At 44.1% G+C, this 12,133-nt stretch overlaps 1 protein-coding gene across 2 annotated transcripts in view; it reads left to right on the top strand.

The window, feature by feature from the left end:
* zc3h7bb (zinc finger CCCH-type containing 7Bb) overlaps window positions 1-12,133 on the top strand; it is an 81,154-nt gene that overhangs the window by 54,744 nt on the left and 14,277 nt on the right. For both annotated transcript variants that reach the window (XM_043679891.1, XM_043679892.1), the window contains exons 18-19: window positions 3,276-3,409; window positions 10,772-10,877. In XM_043679891.1, the coding sequence (XP_043535826.1) occupies window positions 3,276-3,409; window positions 10,772-10,877 (240 nt within the window). The remainder of the gene's footprint in view (window positions 1-3,275; window positions 3,410-10,771; window positions 10,878-12,133) is intronic.

Genomic DNA, 12,133 nt, shown 5'->3' with positions numbered 1-12,133 from the left:
ATTTTGTTTGCTGTTTAAGGGAATGAACGCCATCTGCTCCTTCATTGCTCCTTATTCTCCTGACAAATTCCTCCCTGTCCCACACATAACCTGTACTCAATATAGCCATTGCTTCTCCCAGGTCTCCATCAATGCTGCATGGTTGTAATGTAGGTAAAGTGTGAACCCACAAATTCCAATTCTAGAATTACTTACCGAGTTTGCAGCACAGAGATAGGCCACTCAGCAGTACAGGTCTGTGCTGATGCAGTGCATGCTGTCAGTGTAACCTGCCTGCCCTTCCTTCCTTGTTTGTTTATCCAGTTTCTCCTTCAGTATGTACTGGCTAATCATCACAAACATGACATCTGTCCACATTTTCTCCTGAATTTCTTATTCAATTTGTTGTAATTGTTTATGACCCTGATTTTCTGGCCTCTCCTGCAAGTGGATATTGATTCTTTGTTACCTCTTTAAAAGCTCCCCCAGGTCAGCTTTCAGACTACTGTTCTCCAGAGAAAGTCTCTGCAGTTTGTTTGATTTTTCGTGAAAGATGTAAAATTTCCAATCTGGCATTCACCACTAATTTGGACCTTCTCCAGAACCACTATATTCCTTTTATAATGTGGAGACCAGAACAGTTTATAGAATGTTAAGCAGGGGTAACCCAAGGTTCAATACTCATTTAATGTCACTTCTCTGCTTTTCAGTCCTATCCTCGAGAGATGAGTGTAGGTGCTCTACTTCCCTTTTAGATGGCCTGATTAATCTTTGTTCACTCTTTCTGATTTTTCTATTCATATTTCTAGATCATTTATCCACTGTATCGTTTACACCCAGGATGGAATTTTGCACTCCTCCTGGCTAGTAGGGCAGGCTGTGTTGTGAAGTAAAATTGGGTGCCATGGTGGTGACAGTGCCCATTGCCCACCTGCCCTCTGACAGTATTTAATCAGCGGGAGAGGAGACTCAACGAGCCAGTCTCCCTTTAAACCGACTGAGCCATTAATTAGCCACTTAAAGATTTCTTCCAACCTACAGAGGTCTTTTACCAATGGTAAGGGAACCAAGGGCAAAAGCAGCCATCTTGTGGGCTGATTGTTTCAGGTACTGTGGTTGCTCTTTCTGGTGACGCCACATTCCATGTAAGAATACAAGTCACAAGTTGACCATGTGCTACCTCATCAAAAGTAGGTGAAAATCCAAATATATAACCTCCATTGCTCCCCTTTCAGTAGAGCATGCAAGGAATTCATTACAGCTAGTCAATCCCGACATTTCCTTTCTTATTCCATGTTGAAAATTCTCCAGTATATTTTCTGTGTCTTGGATGTTTATACAAATACACACACACTCCAATCTCCCTCATATATCATACATATTTATATCCCTCCAGGCATATCTCATCAACACCTACAGATTGATTACTGTGTCTCATACACAGTGTCTGAAGTGCACCCTTACGTGTATTGCTTTCTTAATTCCTGCTTTGTACAGTAGACCACAGAGCCACATTGTAGCCAGGCCAGTTATTTTCATCGCCATGTCACATACGCTGTTGCCTGTCTTTCAAAGACCAGAGGCCAGTCCTTGCCCCAGGGTCTTTTCTTTTTGTTCCTCCACAGGAAGGGCATGTTTGCTAGGAACATCAGTGTTTGCTTTCCTTTCCTAATTGCCCATGAGAAGTTGGTACATGAGCAAGTAGGTTTACTCTCCACACTGTTCGAGAGAGGAGTTCCAGGATTTTGATCCAATAACCTGGAAGGAACAGATATATAGTTCCAACTCAAGAGTGAGATGTAGCTTTAAGGGGAACTTGGAGGTAGTGGTGTTCCCATCCATCTAATGCCCTTGGCCCTTTTAGATGGTAAAAGCCATGATCTAGGAAGGTGCTGGTCAAATGAACTTTGTTCATATGGTGCAGACTACTGCCACTGTGCATCAGTAGTGGACAGAGTGGATGTTTATGGATGTGATACCAGTCAAGTCGGTGACCTTGTTCTAGAAGGTGCGTAGCCTCTGTAGTGTTGTTGGAGCTGCACTCATCCAGGCAAGTATGGAGTATTCCAGCACACTCCTGACTTGTGCCTTGTAGATAGTGGACAGGCTTTGAGGCGACAGGAAGTAAGTCATTTGCAGCATCTGGCTTCCTGGTGTTGTCATACTATCCAAATGGCCAATCTAGTTCAGTTTTTGGTCATTGGTAACCCCAGGACCGATAATAGATGTTTCAGTGATAGTAATGCCTTTGAATGTCAATGGCAATAATTTGATTCTTGTTCATTTGGGGATTGTCATAGCTTGACATTTGTCACTTAACAGCCCAGGTCTAAATGTCATCCAGGTCTTGCTGAATACACACATGGACCGCTTCAGTACCTGTAGAGTTGTAAATGGTACAATTACCAGCACATATCCCAACTTCTGACCTTATGATGGAGAAGGGCAGGTCAATGATGACACAGTTGGAGATGGTTTGATCAAAGACACAACCCTGAAAAAATCTTACAGCAACATCCCAAGACATAGACATAGATGAGTGGTCTATAACAGCCACCTTCTTTTGTGCCTCTTTGTTACTCCATGCCTTCAGGTTTGCTAGGGAGCCATGACACCTTGGGTAAAAACAATGACTGCAGATGCTGGAAACCAAATTTTGGTTTAGTGGTGCTGGAAGAGCACAGCAGTTCAGGCAGCATCCAAGGAGCAGCAAAATCGACGTTTCGGGCAAAAGCCCTTCATCAGGAATCCTGATGAAGGGCTTTTGCCCGAAACGTCAATTTTGCTGCTCCTCGGTTGCTGCCTGAGCTGCTGTGCTCTTCCAGCACCACTAATCCAAAAAAAGCCATGATACCTTGTTGAGATGCTGCCTTGCTGCCAAGGGCAGTCATTCTCATCGCACTGATGGAATTCAGCTGTTTTTGACCATGTCTAAACCATGACTGTAATGGAGTCGCGAGCAAAGCAGTCTCGGAGGATTCCCACCTGAATCTCAATGAGTAAGTTCTAATGTGTAAGGACTGACCAATAGCACTGTTGTTTATTCTTTCCATACTTTGTTGAAGAATGAAAGCTGGCTAATGGGGTGGTAATTGGCCAAGTTAAACTTGTTCTTCCTTTCATGGACAGGTCATACCTGGGCAGTTTTCCATATTCCCCCAGCTGTGTCAGGATCCTGGAGGGGAAAACTGGAACTCTTATGGTCCAGAAATGGGAAATGTGTTGGCTTTAATTTTTGCTGTCTTTGTTTTGCTTAGTAGATCTTGCCTAATGGATTTGTGTTCTGATTGATTGAGGTGCCATCTGGATCTGGCAAGGTAGCCTCGCTGGGCATGAAGATGAAATTTGTTTGTAGCCAGTGTTGGAGGAATGGGCAGGTCGTTGAACCAGACAAGAGCCTCAAGTACTGCAGTGCCAAAATACGACACGGGTCAGTCCACTTTCTTTAACTTCAAAACTTTTTGAGTAATGGGCGATGGGCAAGTGGGGGGGTGGGCAGGGAGTGGTGGTGGGAGCAGGGTGGCTGGTGGTGGAGGGGGTGAAACAGCTGAGTTCCTCACGTCAGGGTACTTAGTTTACAGCATATGCTCCCTGGGAGTACCTGAAATTATACTTTAAATTGAGGGCTGGGACATGAAATAGCCCATTTACAATTGATGGTGCAGTTAGGGAGACGTGCCAGTTTCTGGGATTGGAGTTTGTGGCAATGTCTGTTTAGAATATGGTAAGAAATTTCCTCCTTCCTTTCCATTCTCTTCCTTTTACAACTTTACTCGGGCTTCCTGAGCCTCTCCCCACTTTTTTGCTTTGCAGGTTGTAACCCCTGCTCTTCCTGTCTATACTTCCCAACCCCTCTTTATCCCTTTCAACACTTCTGTTCGTCGGCCACATTCCATTACTCTGCCATGATCCCTTCTCATCACTCTCTCAACTCCTCCTCACTTTTTTCCTTTCTCCCATTCTCTCTCTCTTACAATTACAACATTTTAAAGACATTTGGATAAGTACATGAATGGGAAAGGTTTGGAAGGATATGGACCAGGAGCAGGTAGGTGGGACTAGTTTAGTTTGGGATTATGTTTGGCATGGACTGGTTGAACTAAAGGGACTGTTTCTGTGATGTACGACTCTAAGTTATCGTTTAAAAGGCTGGGTACATGAATAGGAGGGGTTTAAAGAGATATGGGTCAAATTCTGGCAAATGGGACTAAGTCAGATTGGGATGTCTGGAAATGCGAACTGGACTAAAGGATCTGTTTTTGTGCTGTATGACTGTATAACGTCAGGGAAATCCAGGTGTTTATGTGCATGAAAATTAAAAAATAGCATGCAGACACAGCAAGTAATTAAAATGTCAAATAGAATTTTGACCCCTATCACAAGAGTCGAGAGTGTGATGCTGGAAAAGTACAGCAGGTAAGGCAGCATCTGAGAAGCAGGAGAATCGACGTTTCGGGCATAAGCCCTTCATCAGGAATCATTCCTGATGCTCGAAACGGGCTTATGCTCGAAACGTCAGTTCTCCTGCTCCTTGGAAGCTGCCTCACCGGCTGTGCTTTTCCAGCACCACACACTCGATTCTGATCTCTAGCATCTGCAGTGCTCACTTTGGAGTTGGAGTCTAGAAATCGGGAAGTTTTGTTACAGCCGTACGGGGTGTTGGTGAGGCGATACCTGGAGTATGAGTACTGTTTTGGTCCCTATATTTAAGAAAGGATATATTCCATTAGAGGCAGGTCAAAAGAGATTTACTGGCTATACAAAAACAGAAATTGCTGGAAAAAGGCAGCAGGTCTGTGGGGGAAAAAGAAGAGTTTCAGGTCCAGTGACCTTTCCGCAGAACTGATGGCTGCTAGGAGGAAATGAGAGGTAGATATAGAGTCCAAAGGGAGGGAATAACATTTGGATAGAAAAAGGAGTGGATAATGGTCAGCCTAGGAGAATTAAAAGCTGCTAATGGGGACTATTAGTGGCTGACACAGGACTGTGTCTGATAGCAGACCATGTGATGATAAATCCTGGTGTATAGGGATTTGGGTAAGGACATAGGAGAAGGTGCCTCAAGCAATTGTTGAACTTGATATTGAGTCCAGAAGGGCGGTGAGTTCCCAAATGGAAAATGAGGTGGTGTTCTTCCAGATTGCTGAGCTTTGCTGGAGCACTGCAGCAAGCCTGGGACAGAGATGTTGGTCAGTGAACAGGGTGGGGTGTTGAAAATACTGAATAATGGTGGCCAGCCTATCCAGAAATGAAAACAGGGCAAAGGGGTGGCTATGGATCGCTGCCTGGGCCCCAGTTGTGTCTGTCTCTTTGTGGGACATGTAGTACATTCCTTTTCCAGCTCCCACCCACACCTCTTTCCCTGGTACAATATATTGATGATATCATTGGTGCTGCTGCCCTCATCCAGAATTGGAAAAATGTATCAATTTTGCCTCCAATTTCCACCTTGCTCTCATCTGGTCCATCTCTGACTCCTCCCTTCCCTTCCTTAATGAGTTTCCATTTCCAGGGATAAGCTGGTCACCAATATTCACTACAAACCCATTGACTCCCACAGTTACCCTCACATCCTGCTTCCTGTAAAGATTCTATTCCATTCTCTTAGTTCCTCCATCTCTGTTGCAACTATTCTGATGTGGCTAACTTTGATAAGGGAGCCTCTGAAATGTCCACCCTTTTCTTCAACTGAGGATTTCCCACCACCATGGTTGACAGGGCCCTCAGCCATGTCTGACCCATCTCTTGCACTTGAGCCCTCACCTCCTCTCTTCCCTCCCACAACAGCAAGAAGCTCCCCCTTGTCCTCACCAGCATCCACATCCAGAGGATCATTAGCCGCCATTTCAGCCACCTCTGGAGGGATGTCACCAAACACACATTGCTCATCCCTCCCTCGTCAGCCTTCCACAGGGACCGTTCCTCCAGGACATCCTGGTCCATTGCTGCTTCACTGCCAACATCCTCCCCCACAGCCTCATGGCGCCTTCCCCTGCAACCGCATGTCAAATATGCATTTCTTATGTGTCCTACTTCAAAGAGCTTTGTAAAGAAATGAAGGAACTCTTCAGGGAACACAAAATACTGGAGTTAGGATCTCATTGTAAATTTATTCATTGTTTGCTTAACAGCAACTTCCAAAATTTGATTTTTCTGTATTTCCACTTCTTAACTAATAATATTTCAAGTTTACGTATTAAAGAGAATGTATAGCGTACAGACAGGTTATTTCACCCAACTGAACTGTACCAGTGTTTATGCTGCTCCTCCGACCCTAGTTTGTCTTCCACTTTCCTTAATCTAACCGCATCAACATGTCCTTATGTTTACTTCACTCTTGGCACCTTACACTTTCAAATGCATCCATGCTATTTGCTTGAGCTACTACATTTGAGAGTGATCTCCACCTTCTGGGGAGAAGAAAATCTCCTCCATTCCTTATGGAATTTATTAATGGCCTTTTGTTTTGGTCTTCCACACACGGCATTTCGTTTGTGTATTTAACTTCTCAAACTCCTTCATCATTTTAAAAGGCTCCATTAAGTCACCCTTCAACTTTTTTTTTGAGAGGAATAATGTGTTGCGTCATATATTTCCTCCTTTTAAGCTACACCCTTTCACTGATTGTAAGGATTGCGAAAGGACATTTGCTGGATATGATAAATTATTTCACCCCTGTCTGCCTGTCACACTCATATTTAAGATAGTCATTTGGAATTTAAGGAGAAGCTGTCTTCATCTTGAAAGTAGGAGAAAATGAAGACTGCTTCAACTTCAGCTTGAAAGTACCTATTGTTTGGATTAGATTCCCTACAGTGTGGAAACAGGCCCTTCGGCCCAACCAGTCCACACCAACCCTCCGAAGAGTAACCCACCCAGACCCATTTCCCTCTGACTAATGCACCTAACACTATGGGGATTTTAGCATGGCCAATTCACCTGACCTGCACATCTTTGGACTGTGGGAGGAAACTGGAGCACCTGGAGGAAACCCACGCAGACACCGGGAGAATGTGCAAACTCCACACAGTCAGTCACCCGAGGCTGGAATCGAACCTGGGACCCTGGTGCTGTGAGGCAGCAGTGCTAACTGCTGAGCCAACGTGCCACCCACTGAAGTTGAAATACATGGCATGTCTGCCTGATCTTAGCAATTGCAGCTTTTTAAATAAAAGAAGAGCCCAAGTCAATTTAGCCTGAGCGCTCAGTGACAGCCTGAAGAATTATTAAACTCTTGATCTCATCCAATAATTATTTAACCATAATTGGACTCTGATGAGAAGTGGAATAAGGTCACAAACCTCAGATTCTGAGTTATACACATCAAAGCTTCTAACACAAAGCACTGACTTGTTGTAAAAGTCCTGGAGACCATTGAGTGCTGACAGAGTCAAAGTTTGGCACTGAAAAAGCACAGTCAGTCAGGCAGCACCCAAGAAACAGGAACGTCGACGTTTCGAGCATAAGCTCTTCATCCGGAATGATGAAGAGCTGTTGAAGAGCTTATGCTCAAAACATTAACTCTCCATTGACTTTTCCAGTGCCACAATTTTTGACTCTGATCTCCACTTTCTCCTGGCAGCCAACTAGATGCTAACGGTTCTTCATTGCTTGATAGAACAATTGAGAGGTGCCTCACTGTTATTGATAACATGCCCAGAATTGCTGAGAGACCGAGGTCACACCTGTGTAATGGCAGAAGTGGATGTTAGGGTGAGGTGGAGGGTGTAATAGAGCAGGTTGGCAGCAAAGCAGAGGGCTGACCTTCAAGCCTTCCCATAATGGCCTTAATTGGAGCAATAATGGGAAGGCACTGGAGTCCCCAGACTCCTACCATCATCCTGTCCCCTCTCCCAACAGAGTTTTGAGGACCTAAGCAAAAAGATTGATGGGGCAGAGTGGTAGTCCATGTGGTAAAGGTGCACCCATTGTGCTGTGGGACAGGAAGGGACAGAGAGCAGTGGAGGCTGGATCATTGATTACATTCAAAGCTCTGTTAGATGGATTTTTGTTCAACAGCAGAGTTAAGGATAATGGGGCAAGCAGCCACAAAAGTGGAGTTAAGGCCATAGTTTGATCTGCCATGATCTTATCCACTGGCACTCCTAATGGTAGACTAATTAATCAAGTTAGGTCACATGAGATTCAGGTGAGCTTGCCAATTGGATCCAAAATTGGCTTGACGGTAGTACACAGAGGGTGGTGGTGGAGGGTTGTTTTACGGACTAGAGGCCTATGACTGGTGGTGATCCCATGGATTGGTGCTGGGTCCACTTTTGTTTGTCATTTCTACAAACAATTTGGATGAGAATTGAGGAAGCATGTTAGTAAGTTTGCGGATGACACTAACATTCGTGGTATAGTCAATAGTGAAGAAGGTTATCTAAGATTACAAAAGGATCTTGATCAATTGGGCCAGTGGACTGAGGGGTGACTGATGGAGTTTAATTTGGATAAATAGGAGGTTCTGCATTTTGGTAAAACAAACAAGGGCATGACTTATATGCTAATGGTAGGTCCCTGGGTAGTGGTGTAGAACAGAGAGACCTAGGCATTCAGGTAAATAGTCCTTTGAACGTTGCACCACGGGTAGACAGGGTGACTAAGAAGGCGTTTAACATGCTTGCCTTCATTGATCAGACCGTTGAGGTTATAGGAGTTGGGACAACATGTCGAGATTCTACAGGACATCGGTGAGGCTATTTTTGATATACTGTGTGCAGTTCTGGTCACCCTGTTATAGGAGGGATATTATTAAATTGGGGAGGAAATTTACAGGGAAGTGGCTAGGACAGGAGAGCTTGAGTTATAAGGAAAGGCTGTAAGGCTGGAACTCTTTTCACTGGAGTGTACGAGGTTGAGAGATGACTATTTAGAGATGTATAAGATCATAAAGGGCATAGATAAGGTAATTAACAAAGGTCTTTTCCTGAGGGTGGATGAGTTCAAAAGTACAGGGCTTATTTTTAAAGGAGAGAAAGATTTAAAAGGGACCTGAGAGGCTCTTTTTTCACACCCAAGCTGGTTCTTATGTGGAACGAACTGCCAGAGGAAGTGGTAGCTACAGGTACAGTTATAACATTTAAAAGACCTTTAGACAGGTGCATGAATAGAAAAGGTTTAGAGGGATGTGGGCCAAATGTAGGCAAGTGGGACTAGTTTTGATTGGTAACTTGGTAATCATGGATGAGTTGGACTGAAGGATAAGTTTCTGATCAGTAGGACTTATAAATCAGCCTCCATCAGGTAACACATTCCAGATCCTTATTCCTCACTGCATAAAACCTTTCTCCTCATGTCAGCCCTGGTTCCTTCACAACCTCCTGAAATCTGTTCTCTCTGTTTATCAACCCTTCAGCTGTTAGAAACTTTCTCTTTATTTACTTACTTTAAACACTTTGGTTTTTAAAAAATTTTCTTGGGATGTGACAAGGCTAGCCTTTGCTAGCAGCCTCATTCCTGATGAAGGGCTTATGCCCAAAACATCGACTCTCCTGGTTCTTGAATGCTGGCTGACCTGCTGTGCTTTTCCAGCACCACACACTCGATCTCCAGCATTTCCTAGCCTTTGTTACCCATTCTTAATTACCCTTGAAATGATTGGGTTGCTGGGCGCATTGCAGAGGGTAGCCAAGGGTGAGCACATTGCTGTGGTCTGGGGTCACATATAGTCCAGACCAGGCATTTTCCTTCCCTAAAAGATATTTGTGAACCAGATGGGCTTTTATGATGATAACTGTCATGCCCACCATTACTGAGGCGAGTTTTCAATTCCTAATGTCATTGATTGAATTTAAATTCCACCAACTACCATGGAGAAATTTGAATCCTGATCCCAAGAGCTTTTTAAAACTATTGGTCAAGTAGTGTCAAATAATCTCAGTTGCAAAATCAACAATTCTTCAAACATAATTGCTATTTCTGGAGAACAGTTCGAACAGCCCTGAAGAATTGTTTCAAATTTCATTCCCGGCTGTAATATTTTGACCAGCTCCCTAGTCTTGGACTCACCAATGGAAGTGATATCTCCCTTTCTATCCTATTGATTCTCTTGCTATCTTGACCATTTTCACAAAATCCACCTCAACCACCTAAATTCCAAGGAATATAATCACGTGATTGTAATTCCATTGAGTTTAATGAAACAGGTGATTTTAATGAAACAGAGAAGGTCACTAGAGGATCCCATTGTTAGCCACTAATCATCCCCTTTGGCAGCTATTCCATCTCCATGTTAGACAAGACCCTGAGGGGACTGGTTTAGGTGGAGACTGAGAGGATGTTGACCCTGGTCGGACATAGACTGGAATTAGGGAACACCGTTTAAAATTACACAACTCCCATTTCAGAGGGCTCTCAGTCTTGAGGATTTTTCTCTTCTTTCATGGAATATGGGTGTCGCTGGCCAGCATTTACTGTCCATCCCTAATTGCCCTGAAGGAGGTGATAGTGAGCTGCCTTCTTGAACTACTGCAGTCCATGTGGTGGAAGTACACCCACAGTGGGACAAAAAGGGACAGGGAATGGTGAAGGCTGGATGATTGAATACATTCAGAGCTGGGTTAGGTGGATTTTTGTTCAACAACAGAGTCAAAAATAATGAGGCAGTCGCTCAGGAAAGTGGAATTAAGGTCATAGTTTAATCTGCCATGATCCTATCGAATGACACTCCTAATTCTTGAGTTCTTATATCTTGGAACTGTACTGTTACTCTTCTTCTCTACCACCTCTGAAGTATTCAGGTCCTTTCTAAAGTGTAGTGTCCTGAATGGTGTATGTTCCTGTTCTCCAGATGGACCAAGGAGCGGCGGGTAATGTTGGTGATGTCAAGTGAGCGGAAGAAGTGGGTTGCTATCCGCCCATTGCCTTCCTGCAGGAACATCCCACAGCAGTATGACGTGAGTAAAGAAACAAATACATCACTCGTTCTGCTTTACACTTTGTGATGACCTCAGCACGCCCCGAGTGTACATTTGTCGTGCAGCCACTTTGTAATGTTGACAATTAATTTCTCTTTATTCCTTCACTGGGTGAGGGTGTCTGTCCCTAGTTACCCAGAGGGCAGATAAAAATCATTCATGTTGCTGAGAGTCTGGAGTGACATGTAGGCCAGATTGGGCAAAGATCGCACATCTCCCTCCCTAAAGTATATTAATGAACCCGATGTTTCTTTATGATAATTGGCAGTGGTTTCATGGTCACTGCTCGATTCCAGATTTTTTATTGATCTTAAGTTTCACCATCCACCGTGGTGGGATTCACTACCCCCGTGTTCCCAAAACATTAGTCTGGGATTCTGGATTGCTATTCCAGTGACCTTCCCAGCATGCAGCTGCCTCCCAAAGCATCAGGCACAGCAAGCTCCCACAAGCAGCAATATACTATTGACAAGCTAATCTATTTTTGTTGGTTAAAGTATATTTATCAGGCTGGATACCGGGGTACACTCCCCAGTTCTCTTCTTTAATGGGATCATTTACATCCCGAGGGCACAGCCAGGGGCCTGAGTTAAATGTTTCATCCGAAAGACAGCACCTCTAACAGTGCAACATTCACTCAGTAGAGCACTGAAGTGTTAGTCTGTGATTATGTGGCCCACTCTCTGCAGTGAAACTTAGTACATGATCTCTGAGCTGAAGCTGATACGCAGCATGATCTTGCAATGTGGGTGTTCACAATGTTGTAATGGCAAATTTTGCTGCTTTGGTGAGATGCCTAGCAGGCTGCTGAGGACCGAAGCAACTAAGGCAGTCAGAATGTAACTTGGCCTTCGAGTGGTCATGAGGTAACGGTTCCAAAATGTCGAGAGGCTTGTTCTTTTCAGTCACTTTGCAGAGACAGCATTGTGGGTGACACTGTGTGCAGTGATACATGGACAAGAGAGGGGGAGGGAATTGTGTCTGGGGCATGGTTCTCTCACTATCCTGCCTGTGAATGGAAGGCAGTTAGTCCAGTCATCAAGCCAAACACTTTGAGCAAACAGTGATTCCACTGGGCTGACTGGGTCTGTGCCATGGGGCCACCCATTTAACATATCACTGCTTTCTCTTCTGTTCATTTGTCTTTAACTGGTAGTCATTTCATGTCATGCTCAGAGATTTTGCAGTCCAATACAGTTATTGTTTGGTTAAATGCTTTTACATAAATCAATATG

This window comes from Chiloscyllium plagiosum, chromosome 39 (genome assembly GCF_004010195.1).
Source record: "Chiloscyllium plagiosum isolate BGI_BamShark_2017 chromosome 39, ASM401019v2, whole genome shotgun sequence".
Classification (NCBI taxonomy): domain Eukaryota; kingdom Metazoa; phylum Chordata; class Chondrichthyes; order Orectolobiformes; family Hemiscylliidae; genus Chiloscyllium; species Chiloscyllium plagiosum.
The sequence above is the reverse complement of the archived record's forward strand: the minus strand, read 5'-3'. Positions and strand labels throughout refer to the sequence as shown.